The 25,854-nt window shown below is 37.7% G+C and overlaps 1 protein-coding gene across 1 annotated transcript; it reads left to right on the top strand.

Annotated features, from left to right (window-relative positions):
- Positions 1-1,044: 1,044 nt before the first annotated feature.
- On the top strand, positions 1,045-6,944 carry Smp_164070 (hypothetical protein; the record flags this gene model as incomplete). Its single annotated transcript, XM_018798525.1, has 3 exons — positions 1,045-1,072; positions 3,243-3,319; positions 6,798-6,944. The coding sequence occupies 3 exons, from the start codon at positions 1,045-1,047 to the stop codon at positions 6,942-6,944; spliced, it is 252 nt and encodes an 83-aa protein (XP_018653458.1).
- Between the last annotated feature and the right edge of the window lie 18,910 nt (positions 6,945-25,854).

Below are 25,854 nucleotides of genomic sequence, written 5' to 3'. Positions count from 1 at the left end.
TCATCAACCTACTATCATTATTACTGAAGATTGATCTCCAACATAGCAGTGGCGAAGAAAGAGATATGACAGAAATGTTGTGCTGATGTGCCTCGGGGTTCTGATTTACAGAAGTTGACGAACTTCTGATTAAGATTTTTACCCGGAAAATATATGTATGAATATCTGTTAGTTCCTTATAAGTAAGTTTCTGTGTGCCTTCTTCGTAAGAGGAGAATAATGTAGAAAACATTGGGGCCACTGGGTACTGACGAAATAAAATCTCAATATCGAGGAATTCGAAATATTGCGCCACAGCTCATCGAATATTTAAAAGAAAGTTGGATTAGCTCAGAAAATAACACAGACTATCAAGCATCTAGCCCTTTGCAAACTGAAACTGAAATCGTTTGTTTACTTATTTTTTGAAATAATCGTCTTCTCGTAGTGCTAAAGATATCACCCTGTAATTTTTTTTACTTGACAACCAAACAACCTCCTACTTAGTCATGTGCAAACCATACAGTAACACTACTGCCCTGAAACAAGCCAATAATCAGAAATACAAAGCATACAGAAACAAAAATAACTACCTCGGCTGACTAAAATGAGTGCAATCTAGTGGCTAGACCACTACTAATTGAAAGTAAACGCATACAGTGAGCTATACCAAGACAACAAGACGCGAGAGCAGAGAAATCAGTCGATTTTACCTGACAAAGATATTGTATATTGAAACGTTCTGATGTATTGTTTAAAACTATTTTCCAAACAACTATCTTTCAAGACATGACGACACCCAATGAGCTAGTACAGTTTGACGTCGTTAGTAATGGAGAAAATTTTCACCTAGAGGGTCATCTGTGTACTCTTTCCGCCTTTTCCCATGTTCCTACACATCGGAATCTGCCGAAAGACAGAACGTATTTCAACTCTTCTGAGAAGGTATATTTGCTATTGTTCAAACCAAGGATATCTTATAAAATCATATTCGGTGTCTTATTAGACGTCATTTCACGCGTTTATGAAACAGACGCTTTGAATGCTTTAAATAGTTAAAGTAAGATGCCACACGATAAGTTGGCTATTCATGGTAATTTCTTAAAAAAAACTAGTTGTTGCATTTAATCTAATCAACAGTATTGATACATAGATATGTGGTGACCGAAATTGACATTCCAGGGTTTTTGTTTTATTTTCATTGTGGGCAGTTTGTAGACGTTTATAGCTTTTTTCAAACAAGAATGTGCCATTTTCATTTAATTCCTAAACTACGTACTAAACTTTTGGCATTATATTCAATTTTCCTTAACAGGCACTCTATATTTACTCAATAGTAATTCATCGAAACAGCTGCCTATATTAAAACCGGTATTTTAGTCTTATGGCAAGGTTTCCTAAAATGCCAAGTATTATATTTAATGGTCGACTACTTCTACATTTAATCATTTTTTTGTATAAAACTGTGATGTTTTGCCATCAGTAATTTTACAAAAACACTGGTGATTTGAAATGTTGTCAATCACATTCCACTAATTTATGCAATGCGATACTATTCAATCTTTTTGAACTCTATTTCTTATGATTGGTTTCTCCACTATCATAGATATTATTATTATATTGACTTTTAATTTCTCTTTTGACGACATTTTTAAACTGTACTAGCGCAAAGTTTAGCGTTGTAAAATAATTTTTATTTGCTGCGAGTCCCAAATCGTTTGTGATTATCTTTAGATTTAACAAAAATGCTCCTATAATAAACATTTTTGAAACTAACCAAAGTGCGGCCCTAGAAGGTTATGTTGTATGGTACCTTCCATCCAGTATCGTATAGTCTTACACTAATGGAGTGTCTTGGGAAAGAAGTAGTAACTACGCTTGCCAACTTATTTTAACTTCATGTTAATCATTGAGATTAGAAAATTGGAACTGTTATATCCGGACGAGAATGAATGAACTGTAACCGTTAGAGACTATTTATGGACTGATATAGTACATATATTCTGATTGTATGACCGTGGTGTGTGCTACTGATGTTGACAGACATAAGTAGCATATATCATCAATCTAAAGTAAGATGTCTGAAGGAAGAATGTTAGAAGGTCGAAGGAAAGAGGACAAGAACAAAAAATGATTGGTGTAGAAACGAAAGAACAACGAAGTCTGAGACGATTGAATTATATTTGCAAAAGGAACAGTCAATTTTAAGACGATTGGTTGACATGTTGCAAATAAAGTATTTATTGTATGGTTCTCAGATTTTATTGTGATATTCTGTAATTTTGTGTCCCAGTTCATTCGATCATCCCCACCCATGTTCTCGTTCACTATATAACCGTTAAGAAATTAATCTGTATGTATTTACATTCCTCTTATTATATGCTTTTATTTAACCTATTGGTTACTGTTATATGATCTGCTATTGTAGTGAACAAGAACACGAGTGGGTACGATCGAATGCATTTAGGCACAAAATTACAGAATACATCGGTAAAATATGAGAACCACGTAGTTAATAGTTAATTCGCAAACGATCAATCAGTTGTCCCAATCTTGACCGTCGCTTCTGCAAATACCAGTCCATTGTCTCTGATTATTATTGTTCATGCATTTTCACACTAATTGCACCCGTTCCCGTTCTTTGTTTATCGATATTCTACTGAAGTACATTCAATGCCTGACCATCATTACATACTATTTGTTTGGATATAAGTAGCCCATACTACACTATTCTCATGTTATTCTCAATCCATTAGTGTGGTACATGTGTATCTGGTACCCCCTTGTACCAAAATTTATGTGTTCAAATTAATAAAAATAAATAATCTATTAGTCAGTTTCTCGCAACTACAGCCACTTTCTAGCTTGATCTTATACAAATATTATTTCCTATTTTATGGTGTGATGTGTGATTTTGCTTGTATATGAATCAAGTGTGTTAGAAATATATGGTTCGTATAGCAGAGGCTGAGATCAATTTTCTGAACTTAACAGGCAGGGCTAGGAGGAAAAGGGATTAATCGGAACTCTAGACTGGTCGTACTGCTGTATGCGTCATTAGCTTGGTCGTATAAGTCAGCGTATCTAAATTGGCGATTGTATTTTGAGATCATCATATAGGTAAGGATGTAAGAAAAACCAAAATCTAAAAAATAAAAAATGTCATTTTATTACATAAGTGTTCAGCAAAAGTAATCCTGGAAGATTATTATTATTTTAGAAACAGGAAAATCCTTGCATATATGATTCAATCTTTTCTAAAGAGGATGATTTCAATCCAAAGCTTCATCGCAGTGATCGCAGACATGATAAACTTCTTGGATTGGAAATAAATCAAGAAGTGAGTTAGACACTACTTATTTTTTTAAAACAATATGTTGTGATATTTACTTCCACATTGAAATATATAATTTTATTTGTGAGAACTTTTTGAATGAATGTCTGACTGTTAGTGTTTATTTCTGAAACATATACTTAGAAGTCACAAATTTGAATGTTACATCTTATTTAATAACTTATTGCTTCACAACCGACTTCAAGCCAAAATATGGAGGTTCGCAATCATTATATTTTCCTTCGAGTATTGTAATGATCCATTTTGAAGATATTCTCAAACATTATATCTTCTTCAGGTAGTATTGATGCTGCTAATAACTTCTAACAAAAATATTAATGCAATCGATTTACCGATAAATTGAACTTCAGAATAATTCAGAATGTGACCAGAGATAATGTTGAAACATCCGATTGCATAAATAAAGTATCACAATCTTAAGTTTCAAACATTATAGGATTGATACCAGCTTTTTATGTTCTATAGAATATATATTACGGGAGATCAGCTCAATGTGGTACGTTATCTTCAATCTAAGCTTACCTTTCACCGCAAGTGCATAAAAACTAGTTAGTTCGTCTCTAGACTCCCGGAGTTACGAAAATACGTTTTGAAACATGATTTTCTTCTGTATTTGCATATCAACTCAACTACACAATGTCACAAATAGACTGAGATTGAAAATCTAAACCACTGTATCACAATAAGACCTAAGGATGTCCAGTAAACCATAGTACACTAGACAACTGATTTGTAACAGTTTGTGAGTTCTCATCAGTCCACAATAACGAACATATATTTGACAGAGCCTGTAACTTTGGAGCTCTTACTACACTACACTACAACCTATTCAAAGATTTAGTCTTCATTCAGCGCCTTCGTGTTGTATAAACACTTTTCAGTGCTACAGATGGATGACTTGCTCCTAAGTTGTTTAGGGACTTCGCTAATCACATAGAATTCCGTAAATATGTGCCAGGGTCACTGCTTTAAAATACGAATGGGAGCTATTATCATAATTTCACTGATTTCAAGGGTTTTATAAGGACCGCTACTGTTCTGTGTGGCGGCTACCTCTGTTATTATATGTATCAATTATGTTGGGTCCAGAGTCTTGCTACGTACAATTCTCAATAAACGAGTAGGAACACGAAAGACCGGTGAGATAAAGGCTTATTAATTATACAAAAAAGCGTCCCAAAACAAGTCCCAGAATCAAGTTCAAAATCATATTTTCATCAGAACAAAGTACAATCATTTATACACTAAGTTTTCCACATTTATTAACATCACACAGAAGGGTAGGGTATACAGTGTTACTATAAAGATACACACACTGAATATAGTTCACCTAAATCGATACAAGGAACACTATTGTTACACTGAACGAAAGTTCACATCTGTCAAACCAGACAAAGTTAATGCTAAATTAACATAAAAGAATACCGACCTTAGAACGTCACACTAAGCAAAGCTCATTGTCTTTCACCCTGAGCAAGATTAGTGATGAGTTGATACGAAAATTACCAAACTAAATGATGTTATCTTTTTATCTCATCATATCTGAATGCCCAATAGTATTCATAACACAAAGGTGGATATCTGTTGTTAAGTGCTCTTGTCATATTCTCGTACTGTCCTAATGATTTATCAGTCAGTCAGCTACAACGTAGGACCAGGCACACATATGCATCGGTCCAAGTTGCCATACCTCGTTGACACAACAAGATGAACACCGGATTCATAGAAGTAGTTAATTTAGTGGTGGTAATATATAAAAGATTGGTCGTATATGAGGATATAGTATAGGAAGGAAGAAAGTTACTGCTACCTTGACGTGGTGGTTGGGCTTACCTATCATGATGAATCAATCGAGCTATACTGGCTGGAAAAGTCGTTCCACAAGGTCCTACCATGCCAGGCAGGTCGGTTGAAGACCGGTAAGACTAAAAGCAGCAGATCAAAGGTCCGAAAGCGAAGTCGTACTGCTGACTGTACAGAGGTGTGACGGCAGTAAAGTGTTTCCTTCAGACAACCAGCATAACAGCGATGCTACCTTCCCACAAGGAAGGGTGGGGTTAGAAAAGGTTGACCCAAAAAATGTACACCTCGCCTTATCCTATGGATATCCGTCTTCGGCGGTAAGGTCTCAACAAGTACGGAGCCAACACAAAAATTACCCACAAAAAGGTCGTGTATGATCGATCTCAAGCAGTTATCCCTTGGGGACTGCAGTCACACTCTCAGGTCATTAAGACCACTTCTAACCTAATTTCCTTTTCAGGTACCTTTAGAAGAACCCTTCCACGGTGTGGGCAACCGGGAAGTGATAACTGCCCTCATACCTCTAACAACACTCAAGATCACTGATGATATGTAGTGTGAGAATATTATCTAGTTCACTTCATTCGGCTGTAGGAAACAACATATGACCTAAATTATAAATTCATAGATCAATTGTCATCACTGATCACTTTTTGAAGGCTTAATTAATTTTTTTTACAAACGTCAGTGGGTTCATTCTAATACAGTAGTTTCAGGTTCTACTTTATGCATGATTCTCTTTTTGGCGACTTAAAGACCAGCTAACAAGGCATCTCAATCTGTATCCTTGATTGGTTGTTTAAACGTTTGCTTTAACATTTGATGTATGATTTTATTTGAAAATAATCTTTGTTGAGATTAACTATTATAGATTAGTGTTCTGTCGTTTAATACCATCACTCACAGTTTTATTATACTCTAAATTTAAAGCCTTCCAAGTAAATACTCAACGTCTATCGCTAAAGTTATAAATGCCCATTTTGATACACCAAAGTAATGATAATATTTTGTTTGTTCTTAAACCATTTATATTCTTGACAGTTATATGATCTAGCTAAACTAAAATTTTAATAATCAGATCAAAATACTGATCATCATCTTATCTCAGGGAAGTCCTACTCACTGCCTTCTCGCGGCACTACTGTTGTTTACGAAATTGAGAGGACGAAAAGCGAATGTCCGGCGCTTTAACCAGGTTAGTGGACACGGAGAATCCACCTAGGGTGGTTGGAAAACCCTGATTCCAAACCAATGGTGCACATGGGCTCCAGTATCCTGACGGAACAAATGGCGTATGAATCAATCGTTGGTCACCGTCTACCATGAGACCACATCTCCTTACGATGCTACACTACCTTGTAGATCAGACCTTTAGGTCAAAGGCTCGGGGTGTGGTCCCTTAAGAAAACCACCTGCTTTAGTTTGGGCACTTGGGCAGTATCACAGCTCTCACACAAATCAAATGAGATTTGTGCGGCGCATATCCATCTGGTGCCCAATTTGTACCAATAATTTTATGTGTTTAAATAAATATCTCAACTTATTCATTTGACCAACTAGTCAATTTTTCAAAAGTTTTCTTCATAATTCTTTCTTCTATAATTACTAATATCCTGTGTTGAATCTTTTTAATCAAGATCCTTAACTGATTTCATTTCAGGAGAAAATTAAAACTATACCATCTCTTTCATCATCCATATATGGACATCGTTTAAATAAGAACATTGAAAATAATGAACGTAAACATAATCGAATTATGTTAGTAGAAAATGAATTTTATCGTCGTAATGGAATTAATTTATTATAATAACTGATCCATTTTGAACATTCAGTGAAAGAATTATTGATATAGACATTTAAGTGTACTATCTTATTAGTATATATAAAAAGATTTTTTGTTATTCTAATGATTTGTTTTTTTAATAAACTAGTATATAGAAAGTTGAGATCATGAACTGTTCATCATGTTAGATCACTATTGTAAACCTGGAAGCACTAGACAACCGTTTTGTCCTATCGCGAGACTCCTCAGCAGTGAGCATTCACGATCCAGCTGAAGGGATTCGAACTCAGGGCCTTCGATCTCGCACGCTAAGGTTTAAATTCTAGACCACTGAGTTGGCATCCAGAGAGTGTTAATGTCTAACTTCAACCAATTCACGAAATTGAGCTGTAGTGTTGTCTACTTATATCCATATAAGTAGTATATAGTGATGGTCAGGCATAGAATGTATTTTGGCAGAATAAGCGCTATTGGTAGGAAAATTCATGAACAACGAAATTAGAAAAGATGAACTGATATTTACAGAAGGAACAGTGAAGATTGAGACAATTGATGGTTATTTTGTAAATTAACTGTTTGCCGTATGATTAACAGAATTTAGTGAGATAGTCTGTAATTTGTGCTTAAATATATTCGATTGTCCACAACGAGTTTTTTGTTCACTTCAGCGCGACCGTCTTCCATTGTACTGAGGTAGATACCTGTCTCTACGTGATATGGATTAGCTCTACTAGTCATGGTTTCTCACTAGATGTTCGAAAATTCCCTCACGAAGCTAATCACTAGTGAGTACATGGTAATTATCAGTATGGGGTTTTGGAGATTATTATGTTTTTGATCGAGATCATAAACATTGTCTAACATCAAATAGTTCATGATCTCAATTATAAACATAATAATCTTTACAACCTGAAATTGATAAAAATTTTCTTATCAAGATTCAGTAACTGTATAATTTAGTTTATAATTAAACCATGATATTTTAAATTATTATTGATACTTATCAGAAGGGGGTTTTGTGGAAATTTTAGTAATTTAATAGTTGAATTCATAAGTCAATTGAAGCTAGACCATCATGGAAAACCTAGAAGTACTGGACAGCCGTGAATTTGTCCTACTGAGGAGTCCCATACTAGGACGAAACGGCCGTCCAGTACTTTTAGGTTTTTCATTTTGATCTAGCTTTAATTAACACATTAATTCAACCAGTAAATATTGATACGGCGAGACTATAATTTATGGAAGAGCCAATCAGAAGCGTCTGAGGGATTTCAAGGTCACGGTGCCTATTTCAGTGCCTGATGCTCATGTACAATCGTTTCACAGAGAATTTTAGAGAAGAATTGACAATTAAGCGGCTACAATAAGTGATATCACTAAGAAGTTCCATTATTTGAAATTGCAGTGTTCAAATGACTTGTATACCTTGTGCAAACTACCGTGATATTGTCCTTCGATGTAATATATGTTGAAGGAAGACGTCTGCTAAAATAGGAACCTTTATTGGTCGATCCAGATTGAGACTAAGGAAAATTATAGTAGTTGCCGCCGACTGTATAATAAAAGCACCAGTAACATTAGCTCCAACAATCGCAGATGTTACTGAAGCTTCGGCTGTGCAGTAGTATTAGTAATGTAGGGACAAATCCATAATAAAAATGATGAACTTACACAACCGGAGTACAAACAAACCATATTGAAACTATGTCGTCGAGCCTGAGAGGGTTTTTGTGACTTTATCATGGCTTCAGAGACCAGCTATTATGGAGCCATATGGATGAGTCCCTCTACCTTATTCATTACAGCTTTGGAACCTTTGAACCTTTCTCTAACCCTGACAAGTTTTCAAACCATGTAGAAGAAGTGTATCCAGTTTAATTATTAGGTTTTGTATGATATATTTTTACTCTATGCTGACTGTTTACTGATTGGCTAACATTTGTCAATGTCACTTAAGATCCGTTCAAAGGTCGTCCATAAATTATAGTCTCGCCTATTGATACACTTCATCTTAATCAATCTTGGATCTAATTAATGCTTATTTGTATTTTCGACTGTTTAATGTTCATTAGTTATATAATATCAGACTTTATTCCGTTTTTATGGTAGCACGATTGTAAGTTGTTGTCTTTCAAACGCATCTGTCCATACTCTAAACCTTTTTAAGTTCAACAATCAGCTGTTCAATCTATGAAGATTACTTTCGTAAATGAGCTCATTTGGGAGTTATTTGCGAATACTTACCAGTAAAGTGTGATAAGGGTGAATATAAAAATTTAAGAGACTAAATGAATTCACCTGATTCTGCTCGAATCGTTGTTCTTGCTGTCTAGATTCTCAGTATGAAACATTGTAAGTAATAATCATGTTCAAAATGGAAATTCATAAATTTGTCTGGATACTTGTCAATGTTTAAAGTAACGGCTATACAGAAATTGTGTGCCGAATAAGTAAAATCATCAGACGTAAAATTTTACCATAGCAGTTCATAGAATGCAACAATTTTCTAAAATACTGTATTGACATTTCGTCCGACAATCTGGCCCCAGTTTCTTTCGGTAAATGATGGATAGAAAAAGCTTATCAAAGCCAAGAATAAGCTTAAATCGGATTCAGTCAGTCAGCTACAACGTAGGACCAGGAACATATATGCATCAGTTCAAGTTGCCACACCTCACTAGCACAAAAAAATGAACACTAAATTCATAGAAGTAGTTACTTCAATGGTAGTAATATATAGAGGAAAGATTGTGTATAAGGATATAATACAGGAAGGAAGAATTAGTTCATAGAAAGAAGTCTATAAAGCAATTTTAAGGAAAGACAAAGAGTGTACACACTTACGCCATTGTGATTGATTCTGAATCATATCATCAAGAACCTCCAGCTAAACTCAATTCATGACTAACTAAATGTGAGTCATAGTGTAGTGAACGTGATCATATCTGAGGACACAAAGTTACCGAACATCCCAATAAAATCTGAGAACCATACAATAAATACTTTATTTGCAAAATATCAATCAATTGTCTTAAACTTGACTGTTCCTTTTGCAAATATAAGTCAATCGTCTTAGACGTCATTGTTCTTTTGGTTTCCATACCAATCATTCTTTGTTATTGTTCTCTTTCCTTCGATCTTCTAACATTCTGCCTCCAGACATTTCGCTTTCGATTGATGATATATACTACTTATGTCTGTCAACATCAGTAGCACATATCACAATAGGTCTATGTTCCAATTTTTGTGTGTTGAATGTTTTTTCAATTAATATGTAAATCCGATTTATATATTGACTGAATGAACATTTAACACAGAAATCTTGGAACTTAGAACTATACTTGACATTTAGTTAGTCACGATTCCAGTTTTATTAAGTAATATGTTAAGTAATATCGCTACTGATAGCAGATTCTTACCAACTAAGTTAAGTGATTGCTGTACTATACCGCAAATTGAATCCATTCAGCTAATCAAGACTATTTATAAGGGTTTGTAATCCGATGCCCATTAAATAAGTTAACGACCGTTCGTATTCAAAATGGTTTGAATAATTTTTTCTGGTTAGCGTTTTCTTAACGAGTTGGCTTTCTACGGAATGGCGTAGCTAACCCCATGCCCAACCCTCCTCCTTTACCCGGGCTTGGGACCGACAGTAGCCCCCGGAGGAGCTACAGGCGGAGTTTCGTATTCAAAAGCTGAGTGTAAAACACATTAGCCTTTGAAATGTTAGGTAATGGGTTGAATCTCAATGTAATCATCAGAACTAAGATCCATATATATCCATCTAACGAGTCTTAAATATGACGAAATACGTATTCTGAGTCTCATCTTTATTTGGGATACAACCTTACTAAAATGTGGAAGATTGTTTATATTATTCTTGTGAAACTTAAAAGTTTTAAATGGTCACATTCAAGCATCAGTTAGTTATATAAAAACAAGGTTAAATAGCCACCCAACGTCTTAAGATTCCCAGTAGACCCGTAATTCTTTTTTTAATTATTTTTCTAGGATTTTATAGTCTAAATCTGGGCAAAATCTCTTTCCATCGTCGGCTAATTGAGTCATTTGTTCTTATATTACTTGTTTTGACTGTCTAACACTGTTGATTTTAGTTGGTGTTAACAAACAGTTGTGCTGTGATTATCTTATTCAGGGTACATGAATCAAGCCAGGTGCCTTCTGTGATAGAGAGAGACAACAATACTGAACTTTTTATTAGAAGTTGTGAATGTTTTAGCTCAAATATGATAAGAGCTGGATAGGGATCCTCAACTACGATGAATGATCATCTCGCTATATAACAAATCTACCGACATTGGAAATATACACAAATGAATTAAAATTCACTGGTCTAAATGGCACGATTCCCCCTTCGAGTATTGACACCTGTGTCTTTTATCTCTGTTAAGATCGTATGTGTAAACTGCTTATGTTCAAACTAGAACAGGATAGCTTTTTAATGGTTGATTGATCAGGGTCAGTTCATAATGAAAACCATATATAGATAGTGTAGCTGTAAATAATTCTCCAAAATCAATAACTCATTCAGTGTTCGACATTGGATGCTGACCACATTGTTTTAAGTGGACTTGTTTAACTGAAAGCTTTCGGTCATGCATCCGCACCAGATCACGTTACGACCCAGCGTGGGACACAGCACCTACGTTCACTAGTCAGATTAGAGTAAACGCTTCTCGATATATCGATAACGTATCAAATATATCATTCCGATCTCTTCGCTTCTGATTTCTGATTTTAACTAGTTGGGGAACGCTTCGAACATAGATGTTACTGGTTGCTAGTTGCCAAACTAGAATACCGGTCGTATCTTCAATAGTAACTGATATTTACATCCATATAATTACGTAATTCATCTTTTCCCATACAACTTTTTCGTATTTCTCATGAAAAATCTACTCAACGTATCAGTAAGAAGTGTATGCAGAGTACCTTATTCTGTTGGCGAACAATATGATTAACTAAACGACTTAGAACATTTTTTCAGTAACTCACTTTCAGTAATCATACTTCATTTGAATAAAAGGTTTTGTAGCTGTAAATAATTCCCCAAAATCAATAGCTCATTAAGTGTTCGACATTGGATGCTGACCACGTTGTTTAAGTGGACTTGTTTAGCTGAAGGCTTTCGGTCATGCATCCGTACCAGATCACGTTTCAACACGGCGTGGGACACAGCTCCTACGTTTCATTAGCCAGCTCATAGAAAAGGTTCTCGATATATTGGTAACGAATCAAATATATCTTTCCTGCCTCTTCTCGTCTGACTTCTGATTTCTATCTGACTGGGAACGATCGAACATAGACGGTGCTACTGGTAGCTAGTTGTAAAAACTAGAATATCCGTTGTATCATCATTGGTGAACCCGACGTGATCTGGTACACCAAGTCAATATACTGTGAGTCTGTTCCATTTTGGAACATTATTATTCATTGTTATTCTTTATTTGAATTTTATATATTGTGATATACTTTTTTCGCGAATTTTTTTTTCCGGATATATTTTAATTAGACATTTTCATTAGCTATATTACTATGACGGAATACTCACCCAAGGTTTTTAAGTTAAAGTCTATTCCCCCTATTTCGATTCAGTTAACGCCATTTTGGCCCGACAATATCGAGTCCTGGTTCTGCTATGCAGAAGCCGATTTTTGCATGCACGGAATCACGGACTCGCGCACACGTTTCCTCGCGGTAGTTAAGGCGTTACCGCGCGAGTTTAACAGGTACGTAACACCTAGTATGTTTACTAGTGATGTTCCCGAACCTTACGAAACGCTTAAACTATCGATTTTAAAACGAGGAGACCTAACTGATCGTCAACGGTTAGACCAACTCCTTAACAATATCGATTTGCAACAAGGTTCTGCGACAGACATGTTGCTTAGAATGAGAGAAGTCATCGGCCAACGAACTTTCGATGATGGCCTATTTAAACAACTTTTCTTGTCTAAACTCCCTCAACAGGTGCAGGCAGTGCTTGTTTCATTTCAAAACAATGCCATAGATGAACTAGCTGCATCTGCCGATCGAATCTTGGAAATCACTAGATCTTCTAAGGCCGAGGTTTTTTCTATCAAAGAAAAACCCCAATCGACCTCGACTGACATGGCCGAACTATGTCACACGCTTACAAGATATCTTGGAGTTCGTAATGACCGTAGTCGGTCAAAATCCTCACGTAGGAGCGTTTCACGTAAGAGATCTGTCTCTCGACCACGAGAGACAGACAACCCCGACTGGTGCTGGTATCACAACCAGTACGGTAAATCCTCCAGAAATTGCAGGAAGCCCTGCAATTATCGGACCCAAAATCGAGTGACACGAAAAACAGTTCGGGAAACTTCCCAGCCGGCACGCGTTAACGGCAACCGTAGCCGGCGAACACAGCCGTCTCTCATATGTCACGGATGTGACTACGAAAGTTCGCTACCTCGTCGACACTGGCGCAGAAGTTAGCGTTCTTCCAGCAAATCTCGACGACAGACTTCGCGAGTCTGTTTTAAGTTTACAGGCGGCAAACGGAAAGCCGATCGCTACTTACGGTAAAAGGTACGTCTACCTTAACGTGGGTTTACGCAAACCCATACACTGGATTTTCGTTGTTGCAGACGTCTCTATGCCAATCATTGGTATAGACCTGTTACAACACCACAATCTACTCATCGACACACGCTCACGAAGGTTAATAGACGGAAACACTAAGTTATCCGTTTGCGTAACTCCTTGTTCTGGTTGCAAATTATCCCCAGTCACGATTAAGCACGCCATAGACCCCTTGTACCAAGCAGTACTCGACAAATACCCCGGGATATACCAATCGCAATCGAAATTAAGTTGTGTAACCAGCAATGTTACACATCACATCTCGACTACAGGACCACCTATATTTTCGAAAGCCCGAAGACTCGCTCCCGAAAAGCTTAGGTTAGCTAAAAACGAATTCAACCACATGATGGACCTAGGAATAATTCGACCATCGAATAGTCCATGGGCATCCCCATTGCACATGGTCCCTAAAAAGGACAGCAATGATTGGCGGCCAACTGGTGATTATCGGCGTCTGAATGCTAAAACCATTCCCGATCGTTACCCGCTGCCTCATATTCACGATTTGACAGCTACCTTGAAAGGTACAACTGTCTTTTCGAAAATCGACTTGGTTAAAGCTTATAACCAAATCCCGATGGCACCTGACGACATTCCTAAAACCGCCATCATCACTCCCTTCGGTCTTTACGAATTTCTACGAATGCCTTTTGGTTTAAGAAATGCGGCTCAAACCTTCCAAAGGTTTATAGACGACGTCTTCCGAGGTCTCAACTTCGTACATGCGTATGTTGATGACTGTCTGATAGCAAGTCCGGACAGAGAATCACATCTCAAGCATCTGGACATTGTTTTCGATCGACTCCAAAGGCATGGCATTACTGTCAACATTCAGAAATGCCAAATCGCAACTAACTCCTTAGACTTCTTAGGACACACTATTGATGCCCAAGGCATCCGACCCCTTAGGAGCAAAGTGGCGGCCATTCTGGATTACCCAGAACCGATCACGATCAAGCACTTACGAACTTTTAACGGACTTGTAAGTTTCTATAGACGGTTCATACCTAAATGCGCGTCCCTTATGAAACCGTTAACCGATCAGCTTCGTGGAAATGCGAAATCAATTAGTTTAGACGACATAGCCCGTAAAGCATTCTCCACAGTTAAGGAACACATCGCTAAAGCAACCCTGCTTGCTCATCAGGACACTCAAGCGCCCATTAGTATCGCAGTAGACGCATCCGACTCAGCAATCGGAGCAGTCTTACAACAATGGGTTAACAACTCATGGCAACCTCTAGGATTTTTCTCGAGACGGTTGTTAGACGCGGAATCTAGGTACAGCACGTTCGGTAGGGAACTCCTAGCTATGTATTGTGCTGTACGGCATTTTCAACATTCCATCGAAGGAAGAGAATTCACGCTTTTTACCGATCACAAACCTCTTACCTTCTCTTTAAATTCATCTTCAGACAAGTACTCACCGCGAGAGTCTCGACAACTCGACTACATTTCGCAGTTTACTTCAGACATACAACATATTTCTGGAGCAAACAATGTAGTCGCAGACGCCTTGTCTCGAATTAGCTCCTTGAACAGTTTCCAAGGAATCGACCTTCTTAAACTCGCTCAGCTTCAAAAAGAAGACATTGATCTTCAGCATGAGTTATCCTCGACAACTCTTAAACTAAGTATTAGGCAGATGGGAACAGGTAAGGAAACCTTACTCTGTGACACATCTACAGGTAGGGATCGTCCAATTGTACCAAAACATTATCGCCGCAACGTCTTCAATACGTTGCACAATCTTTCTCATCCAGGTGCTCGTGCAACAATCGAACTTATAGCCGAACGCTTTTGTTGGCCTGGCATGAATAAAGACGTGAGGGAGTGGGCACGCTCCTGTGTAAGCTGTCAGAAATCTAAGGTGATCAGACACAACAAATGTCCCTTAGGTTCTTTCAAAACCCCTGACGCTGGTTTCGACCACGTCCATCTAGATTTGGTAGGACCCTTACCCGACTCGAACGGATACTCATATCTCCTAACATGCGTAGACCGTTTTACTCGATGGCCAGAAGCAGTACCGATTAAGGACATTACTGCTGAAACAGTGGCTCGCGCTTTCGTCGAACGATGGGTAGCAAATTTCGGCTGCCCCTCCACAATCACTACAGACCGTGGACGCCAGTTCGAATCTGTACTTTTCCGTTGTCTGACCTCACTTTTAGGAATCACGCGCTTCCGAACGACCGCCTACCACCCACAAGCAAACGGGTTGGTAGAACGTTTTCATCGACAACTAAAAGCCTCATTATCAGCTTCAAACGTTTCACAGTGGACAGACGCTCTTCCACTCGTCTTGCTAGGTATCCGCAATGCAGTGAAAGCTGACATTGGATACACGGCATCTCAACTCGTTTACGGAACGACACTCCGACTCCCAGGAGAATTCGTAGATCCTTCAGCTTCTTCATTGAACATGGATCTAAACTCTTACACGAGTAGGCTTTCAAACGCTATGCGTTCAGTAAAACCTGCTCACACTCGACCTCAATCAACTGATGTTTTCGTTCAACCTGACTTACGACATAGTACACACGTCTTCGTTCGTCGAGACTCACATCGACGACCCCTCGGATCAGCATACGAAGGACCCTTCAAAGTTCTTCAACGCGAACCTAAGTACTATGTAGTCGATAAGAACGGTACGAAAGATAGCATCAGTATCGATCGACTCAAAGCTGCGTACCTAGAAGGGAACCCTAGCTACGTCGATTTTCCTTCGGTACAAGCAAACGACACAGCTACTACACTCGTAGTACCCTACACGACAACCGACACACAACTTGATACTTCGTCAACGTCGATAGAAAAAACTAAAACAACGCGTTCTGGAAGACGGGTAAGATTTCCAGAACATCTTAACGAATATTGCACGTAGGACATAAGCTTTATCTTGAATTACCCTTTCATAGTTTATCATAAATTTTTTTAATATGCTCATTTTTTTTATTTATATAAAAAAAACATTATTATTTTTTTGAGCGTATATATATATATTTTTATATATTAAAAAAACCCAAAAGAAAACCATTTTTCCGATCGCTTTTACGCTGTTTGTAAGTGTATTAGTTTTTTTTCCGCTCATCTTGTGTCCTTGCGCAAGTACGAGTGTATTTTCGACATGCACTCACACGTTTTATTTTTCCTCTTTTCCAGAACGGCTGGAAAGGAACGACGAAGTTTCGCAAGGAACCGGAATTTTTCATTGTACTATATTTCTTTATTGCTATGTTGTACATTTTGGTCCCATAGTTTAAGGAAAGACGACCAGACGCTGCTAAACGAAGCAAGCTATCAGAAGAGTGTTTACCAACGACAAACTCGTTGGGTTTAAACTTCTGGCTGGTCACGTCTTAGGGGCATCACTACCTCACTAGGGGGGAGTGATCTGTAGCTGTAAATAATTCCCCAAAATCAATAGCTCATTAAGTGTTCGACATTGGATGCTGACCACGTTGTTTAAGTGGACTTGTTTAGCTGAAGGCTTTCGGTCATGCATCCGTACCAGATCACGTTTCAACACGGCGTGGGACACAGCTCCTACGTTTCATTAGCCAGCTCATAGAAAAGGTTCTCGATATATTGGTAACGAATCAAATATATCTTTCCTGCCTCTTCTCGTCTGACTTCTGATTTCTATCTGACTGGGAACGATCGAACATAGACGGTGCTACTGGTAGCTAGTTGTAAAAACTAGAATATCCGTTGTATCATCAGTTTGAACAATAGGATGGATGATACTAAGTTAATGAACTGACAGTCTTCATTTGCATAATGTATGTAATTTCAATTCCACTAATATATCAGTGTTCACTTAACAACATAAACTTCGTTTATATAATCGCAAATGAAGCACTTATATGTATTGTGATCTTTGAAGCTCCGACTAATCGCATCATCAACCATACATAAACACCTAGACTCATCTATTCCTTTTTATTCATTCTAATTGTTTTGAAGCTTTATTTCTCAAACAGAAAATTTCACTTATTTTTCAGATCCATTCAAAGTTAGTAAGTCACTCTTAGTTATAATGAGAAACTCTAGCACTCCAAACCATTTGTCATTTTTTGCTTAATGTGGCTAGCCATTGAATAGTTATTGTTAATTATAACTTAATTTTTGTCCAAGTCAAATCTTAAGGGAATACATTATTGAGAGTTAAGAAGGCTCTGAGAGAAACGAAAAGCGTGCTTAAACTACAACAAAATCATTTAAACATTGGGTATCTTATGATAATATTGCCCTGAAAATGGTGCTTATTGAACAGGTAACGAGCATGTTTTCTTTTATAGGTGTCTGGAGGTCATAACTAATGTTTCTTTCAAACAATCAACAATTAAACTCAACATAAATTACAAGATATGGTCATCTGTAGACTTTGTCTCATCATTCAAATTAGACCAGACCAATCAGGGCAGTGAGATAGATTGAGAGGTTTGTAGAGCGCCTGAATATTTTCTATTTTAGCCATAGAATTAAATCCTCAGTCTTGGCAATCCGGCAGTTAATGTGCTTAATGAGGTCAAACATAGATTTTTAATGTAAGTAAACGATAAAATATATAAAAAGTAGACTGAGTGGCCTTCGACGGGCAAGATATTGATCAGCTGTAATGGTTTGTAAAGGTTATCATGTATACTTTTAAATGGTTCAATGTGTATCGGTAGTTATCTTAATCAACCTGCATTTAGACTCTTCTAATGAGATCAAGTCATCTTGCTGCGACTAAAATTATCAATAAACATTATCTCTGCAGGGAAGAGATGGCTTTTCAGTTTCAATTTCAGATTGCAAAGAACAGGAGACTTGGTGGTCTGTGTAAGTCATTACAATTACTGTCCCTTGGTTAGTCCAACTTTCTTTCGAAAGATTCAACAGATTGAGCTTCAATCATCTGTTGGAGTGATGAATTCCACTCGTTGTTGATTCGATGGGAAAGTCAACAGTCAACCGAAAACTAATTAGTCATGTGTTTGTGAACTTTTTGGAGTATCCTCGTGAATCCTCTGTTTTGGAAGACAAGAAAAGTGTGTGAATATCAGGGGCTAGTCGCTTGTATTCAGTACTCGAGTTTAGGACGCAAGAATACTATATACAAAGGCAAAATGGTTTCAGCGTCGACATGACTAGATGACCTACTTATTGACAATAGGGTTCTAAAACCTTTGATGGCTATTGCACTTCAGTGTGTAGAAGTTATTTAAATCCTAGCTAACAGTGACTTCTGATTCATGATGCGTCTGGTTAACAGGTAGCTCACTGTTATTCACAGTGTATGTATCCGTAACACGATAAGCAATAATTTATCCGCAACTGTTCAGTTTGAGATCATTCAGATGATCTCTCCAGGTCATTTCGGAACTCCTAATTATTACTTTTACTATTTATTACTTTCCATATCTTGACATCATCGGAATATAACAAGACCGATGATGATAGGAGACAAGGAAGACCATTTACATACAGAAGGATCAAGACTGGGTAAGAAATTGTACCCCAAGGCAATCCGTTAAGTACAGTCTCCAAGTGAGACAACTTGTAGTTCACACGTACTCATTTTTGGAATGCAACTAAGGAGTCTGTTATCCTCATTAATGAATTTCCTCCAAGCCCGACATTTTTTCACCAATATAACAGTTGGTTGTGACGAACTAAGTTGAGAGCTTTGTTGAGTTCAATGTGGGCCACGTGTCTAGGTGACTTTTGGTCTTCAGGAGTGCGCAAACATTCACTGGTCACTAATATATTAATCGGACGACGATAGTTTGTCCTACTGCCATGTTACTTCTCAGAATGAATCCAGTTTTAACGAAGATGCTTGAACAACTTCTTCTGAATAATCTTTTACAAAATTTTAACAGTCAGGTTGGCTGGGCTAACGTGTCGGTAGTTCTTAGGTTTATATCTCGTACCGATTTTGAAGATATAACTTACTATAGCATTGTTCCAGTCTGTAGGCAGACGATCGTGAGTTACAGGCGGATTTAAATGTTTTCTCATGGGATCCGGGACAAACGTATACGATTCCTGTAGTAGCCTAAGATGTATTTCATCGGTTCTTATGGATTTGCCTATATGAAGCTCGTTTAACGGACCAAAGACATCGAGTTTTTTAATGGTCATATTGTCTAATATGTGTGGGATTCGTATGAACTGACGGGAAGGGCGTCTTTACTGTTCATATTTTGCTAAATTAGTGTAGGAATGTTTGTGTTTCACTATATTGGTCTGTCACTTATAATGAAGCATTACTGTCCTCCATTATGCTGGAATATTCCGTCTTCTTTTTGTTTTTTGTTTTATTTACGAGTATATGAGTTTATGGCGATCTATTATTTCTTAGCTTTACCTCCTGAACTTTCGATGAGTCGAGGCACAATATTTCGAGTTTCTCGATATTGAGATTTTATTTCGTCAGTACCCAGTGGCCCCAATGTTTTCCACACTATTCTCCTCTTACGAAAAAGTACACGAGTCTATTTACAGAATCGTGGTTCAGAGTTTCTTCGGTCTCCTTGGTGTAGTCGACGGAGGACTCAGGTTCTTATGATCATAACCTACTAAATTTCCAATTTCTGAGTTCCATTGTTTAACAAAAAATACAAAGTTTTATAAGCTTACAATGAATTGGGGCTATAAATTTTTCTGCAATCTTAATATCGTTATAAATTGTTCTAATAGTTAGAGCAACGTGCTCACCAAGACTATTTGGATTTTTACCGAATCAACCAAGTGAGAAAGTCATCAACTTGTCCTAATGCCATGTTACTTCTCAGAATGAATCCAGTTTTCATGAAGATACTTGAACAACTTCTTCAGAACAATCATTTACAAATTTTCAACAGTCAGGTTGGTTAGGCTAACATGTTGGTAGTTCTCAGGTTTATATCTCGTGCCGGTTTTGAAGATATAACTTACTATAGCATTGTTCCAGTCTGTAGGCAGGTGATCCTGGTTTACAGGCAGAGAAAAATTTTTGCTTAAGCGATCCGGGACAAATGATTCCGATTCCTATGGTAACCTAGGATGCATTTCATCGGGTCCTATGGATATGTCTATATGAAGCTCATTTAACGGACCAAAGACATCGAGTTTTTTATTGGTCACATTGTCCAGTGTGTGTGGGGGGATTTGTATGAGGTCCTGTGGTCCTTTTCGCAAGTCGCCATGGAAAAATTTCCTGAATGCTTTAGTGTATGTACATCCGGTAAAATTAAGTCCTGTTTAGTAGGAAACTTAAATACTACTTTAAGCAGCATGGTTTGATTTTTTCGAGTTTGTTTGGCTACCTAGTCTATACTTCTTTAGTAAGGTGACTTCGGAGATATCCCGAGGTATAAGCTGATTCGGTAACTGTTTTATCAGCCCACTGTCATGCTTGATACAAGTTTTAGGCTATGAGCTTGATTCTTTAACAAAGTGATTTCGTTTCTCGTTCACGATATGTACCGATTCATCAACTTTCGTTGGAGTAGCAACCACAGTCAAGCCAAACACACTGTGGGATTGTGGAAGGTTATGAACGACTTGGGTAGTTCGGTTGTGTTTCTTGATAGAAACAGATCTGGCTTTGCAACTGAGATTTTTAGACGTTTCCTGCCTTCTACCATTTAGGGGATGGGGTACAGAGTAATTAGTAATTTGCTCCCAAGACTGTCGAGCTAAGACATTGAATGGAAAAATGTACGGCATCCTGTTGAACTAAATTGAGATCATGACAACGATCGACTGTTACGTTATCATTAAGCAGGCTTCAACATGGCCAGTACGATTCCGCTGTTGTGATTGGTTACCCTGGACTCCTTTCTGTTTCATGAAATGAATCAATAAGGGGATTTACGACTAAGTTTGAGTATCTACAAATCCAAGCTAGTCACTCAAAGATATTTAAACATGGGCTCCACACCATGACATTTATTTGTCTTGCTGAATGAGGAAGAGTACCATCTAAAATACGCGGCGACGTGTGGAGCATGACCTTAAACGGTGTTCAAGATGACAAAATCGTGGGTCATATACTCCGTTCATTGAATAGGCATTTTTAGACAAGCTCAGTTCAATTCCCTTAGAAGATCTCAACTAGTTACTGATAAATCATGTAAAAAGTACAGACTTTAGGTGCCATGCAGTTGCAGACTTTCATGCAGCGATTAACCAAAATACTCAGGAGGATAGAGGGTTTAGGCTACCAAATAAAATATACAACTCTACCATTTAGGAAACCAATCCACATCTTATCCAATCAAATGCACTTGTCCTTCAGGCCACTTCTGATTGCCGTCGACTGACCTCTTTGTCTACTTCTGATAGATTTACCATGTCAAACACGTTAATAATAAGTCTATTCAATTGCAAAAATGGGACCAGCTAGACAAAAATCCAGACCAACAGAAAAAACAGTACACATTTTGGGACTGCGAACGAGAAGTCGTATAAAAATGCAAGCATAGAAGTATTTCTCCATACTTACACTATAGCTTACGCAATTATATTCTGTACTTTCTTTTTAGCAAATCATGTGTACACCCAATGGTTTACCGACTCTCATTAGTTTGTTTGATGCTCAGTAAGATTGCCTGATTTCCTGAGCTGTCAAGTCGAAATCATTTGAAGGAAGCCTATAGCTAACATGTAGTATGCTGGAGGGATCATCCCCATGCACTCACATATGAGTGGCTTACATACTAATCTTGTAAGGATTCCATTTTCATAAAGACGACCTCGCTGAACACGTGTTCAATGAACTTGATGACCCCTTTGAAGTCCGGATTTTAAACCTCATAAATGTACAAGGATTACTGAAAAACGTGAAGTGAGCGACTCGACAGAGAAACAACTTGACACCGTTACTGTTCGATTGTATCTTCACAAACGAAGCGTTTCTGCTTTGCAACCCCTCAATCTTAACTCCTCTGAATCAAAAGTGATCACACCATTATAAAATACAATTTCATTCGTAGTACTGGTTTTATATATACTGATGGCAACACTCAATAAGGTTTCGCATGTTTGAACGTGTGAGCTTTGAAGGACAATTTACGGTAGGTGGACTGGTATGTCTCACTGCACACGAGCTTGTGTACAAGGGGTCAGTCTTTTCCATAGCGGTCAGCAAAAGCCACAAGAAACCTAAACTCATATGGCATTGCACTTTGCGAATGTTTAAATTCAAAAGGTGCAACTGGGAGAAATATAGACAAATCAGGGATGGTAATACATATAGTCAGTCCAAATGAGCAGGGAATCAGTTCACGTAGACGTTAGGAAAAAAAGGCCCAGTATTGAACCAAAGTAATCGACAAACTTGTCCAGTCTGTAAAAGCCAAATCGGTCGCGCACCCACTCTGCAGAAAGTTAAATATTTGTCTACCACTTGTCAAATCTTATTGTCTAAACGAACATTGACAGTGATGCTACGGAGTTCTTGACAAGGCAGTATTTTCAAACAATTCGTTTACTTACGACACTTCAGTGTGTAAGTAATTCTATATGACACGCATCCCAAAATAAATATTTTAGTGCCCTTTTATCTGACTTCAGTTAGATCGTTTGGTGATTGCCTTTGTGTCAATATCAGTATATATTCTCAAGTAATTATATGTTACATGAGGCATAGCAGTTTACAGGCAAGATCAAGTTGTTACAGACGACACATGCTTCATTGTCACCGAAACATGCATGCCCCCAACCCTCGTATACGATTTTCGGCATGATTCGCGTTAGAGAATAACGGAATAAAATAAGGCATATACGAGAATGAATTTTGAATGCGTGTATTTCGTACACTTATTAATCCAGATAGACAATCAGGGAAACGAAGTGGAGAAAGCGAAGAGCAGCATAACGGAGTTACATGCAGCAGAGAAGCTGAGTTATCCGAGTCGTTTTGATGAAAAGTGACTCAACAGTTGTATTCAGGAGAAAATAAGTTGATGAATAGGGCAGGCAATTGACACACATACAATCATATAAAAACAGTTAGGATTAATAAGCAGATAACTGACAAGGTCAAAATGTGATTCGAGAATGATGAATAAACTGATCTGTCGATAAGCTAGAATAACCTATATGTCCGCTTGACATAGTACTAGCCACTACAATACCCCATGTATATAATGATGTTAATAACAATTTTTAGCTTAGATAATTCGTTTCTATATCTGTCAAAGTTGGAAAGGATCTACAAGTTTTTAAACAATACTATCTAATGTTTCACTTTAACGGTGTCGAATATATCTTTGGAGCAAACTTAACGTTAGTAGCAATGAGGCTCATTTTTCGCCTAGTTGACAGCAGAATGCAATAACTAACTTCTAGGGGTTTTATTTGCCCATAACTGGGGACAGAAATATGGTGTTTTTCCTTTCACTCCGAAAGCATAAGACTACACTGGAACGTATCTAAAGGCGACCCACGAAACCATTTCGAGGACTTGTATTAATACATTGGATCATCACTTGTGAATTTGCAGCAGACGCAGATGCGATCTTTTAAGGACCTGTTACACCCAAAAAACTGAGAGATCACTATAATACATGTTTAAAGATATATTTGAAAGAGTATCGATATATCGGAAAGCGTTCTGTCTAAGCTGGTTAGTTGTAGCAATGGATGTGTAGCACGGCGTACTCGCTCGTGGTCTGGTGTGGATGCGTGGTTGAGCGCCTTCAACTAGGTGTGTACAGTAAGATTAATGAGGTCCGTGTCATGTGTCGAAGAATTACAAAACTATTTGCTTTGGAGATTTATTTAGTATTACAGGGTAATAACCAGATATTAGAAGCAGAATTACACTGTCAGAACACATTCTAGTCTCCACAAGTAGTCAAGTTGTCGAGCTTGTAGCTGACTGATGTGATACAAGGAACTTTTCAGGAATCTTGTGAAATTAGGTTTGATATATTCCCAGGTTGTCAGGACGTTATATAATTCCTTTTTGTTATTATTTCTCTTATCCTTGTTAAATATACCCTTGCCCATTCGTGGAGGTATCGGGGGTCCATCACTACAAGACAAAACAATCACCTTGATCAAGTACCTCTTCTGTCTGTTGGACAATCATTTAGTCCATTTGACCTTGCCGTTGAACCCGTCTATTTGTTTTATGCGTTACAGTTAAGTGTGGTAAGTGGCATGTGGCCAGACTATAATTTTTGGAAAAGTTTTAGGATAACAGGTCTTGGATTTTGGCGCCATTTTTCTCAGATAGCGATTTGCATTATATCTGTTGTCAGTTCGCGATGGAAACCACACATCGAATTCCTTACCCTAACCATCAACTGAAAATCATAATTCCAATTCCTCAAACTGCTTTATAACCCTTACTTAGCCCTAGTAAACAGACGGACATTCTCAAGGTCCTTTAGCGTTGCTCAAATGTCGTCCATAAATTAATCTCACTAAAATGTGTTAGTAATACCTATTCCAATTTGCTGGCTATATGATTCATATAACAACTTTTCATTTAGCCTACCGGTAAACTCGCAGTGTCCACCAACCCGGTTAGAGCGCCGGACATTCGCTTTTTGTCCTCTAAATTTCGTAAACATAAGTAATGCCACGAGAAGCAGTGAGTAGGACTTCCCTGACAGGCCATATACGCGTGGCCATATGAAAGCATTTCAAAAGGGAGAGCGGACTCTCCCCACTCTCGGCCGTACCAGGGCATTTGGGGGCTCAAGAGGAGTAGCCTCCTAAAAAAAACCACTTGCTTTGGATTAGGCACCTGGGTAGTATCACAGCTCACACAAATCGAATGATTTGTATGAAGCACATATATATTTATATGGTGCCTCCTTGTACCGATGTTTATGTTTTTAAATAGATAAATTCATCGTACTTATCATATGCAACTACCAATGTACATGTTGTCAGAGTTTTATAACTACTAGTAATTTGAAAAATATTTTATCATTGCGTAACAAAACTAGACTTTATAGACCCCGCCTTATGCTATTCTTTGCTAAGGGAAATGATACTTCTCAACTGCTTTAGTCAAGGTATGCACAGTAAAGTCTGTAAGCTGACAGAATTAACCATCTCACCGCCACGGCGTTGAGGATCTTGTGATGGGATTTACTCGTATAGCTAGAGGATTTGCTCATTAGTTTTTACTAGGCATCAGCAAAGTTCAGTCTTTTTACCACTATTACTCTCCTAGAATAAGTACTTAGACTACAAATTCACCCACTCATGATTACTTTGGTCGTACAGTTGTTTTTCTGTGTAGTTATATGAAATTTCTGTTGTCTCGTTTAAATCATATGACTCACTTTTTTGTAACCTA

The sequence above is a fragment of the Schistosoma mansoni genome, chromosome 6 (assembly GCF_000237925.1).
Source record: "Schistosoma mansoni strain Puerto Rico chromosome 6, complete genome".
Lineage (NCBI taxonomy): Eukaryota > Metazoa > Platyhelminthes > Trematoda > Strigeidida > Schistosomatidae > Schistosoma > Schistosoma mansoni.
The sequence above is the reverse complement of the archived record's forward strand: the minus strand, read 5'-3'. Positions and strand labels throughout refer to the sequence as shown.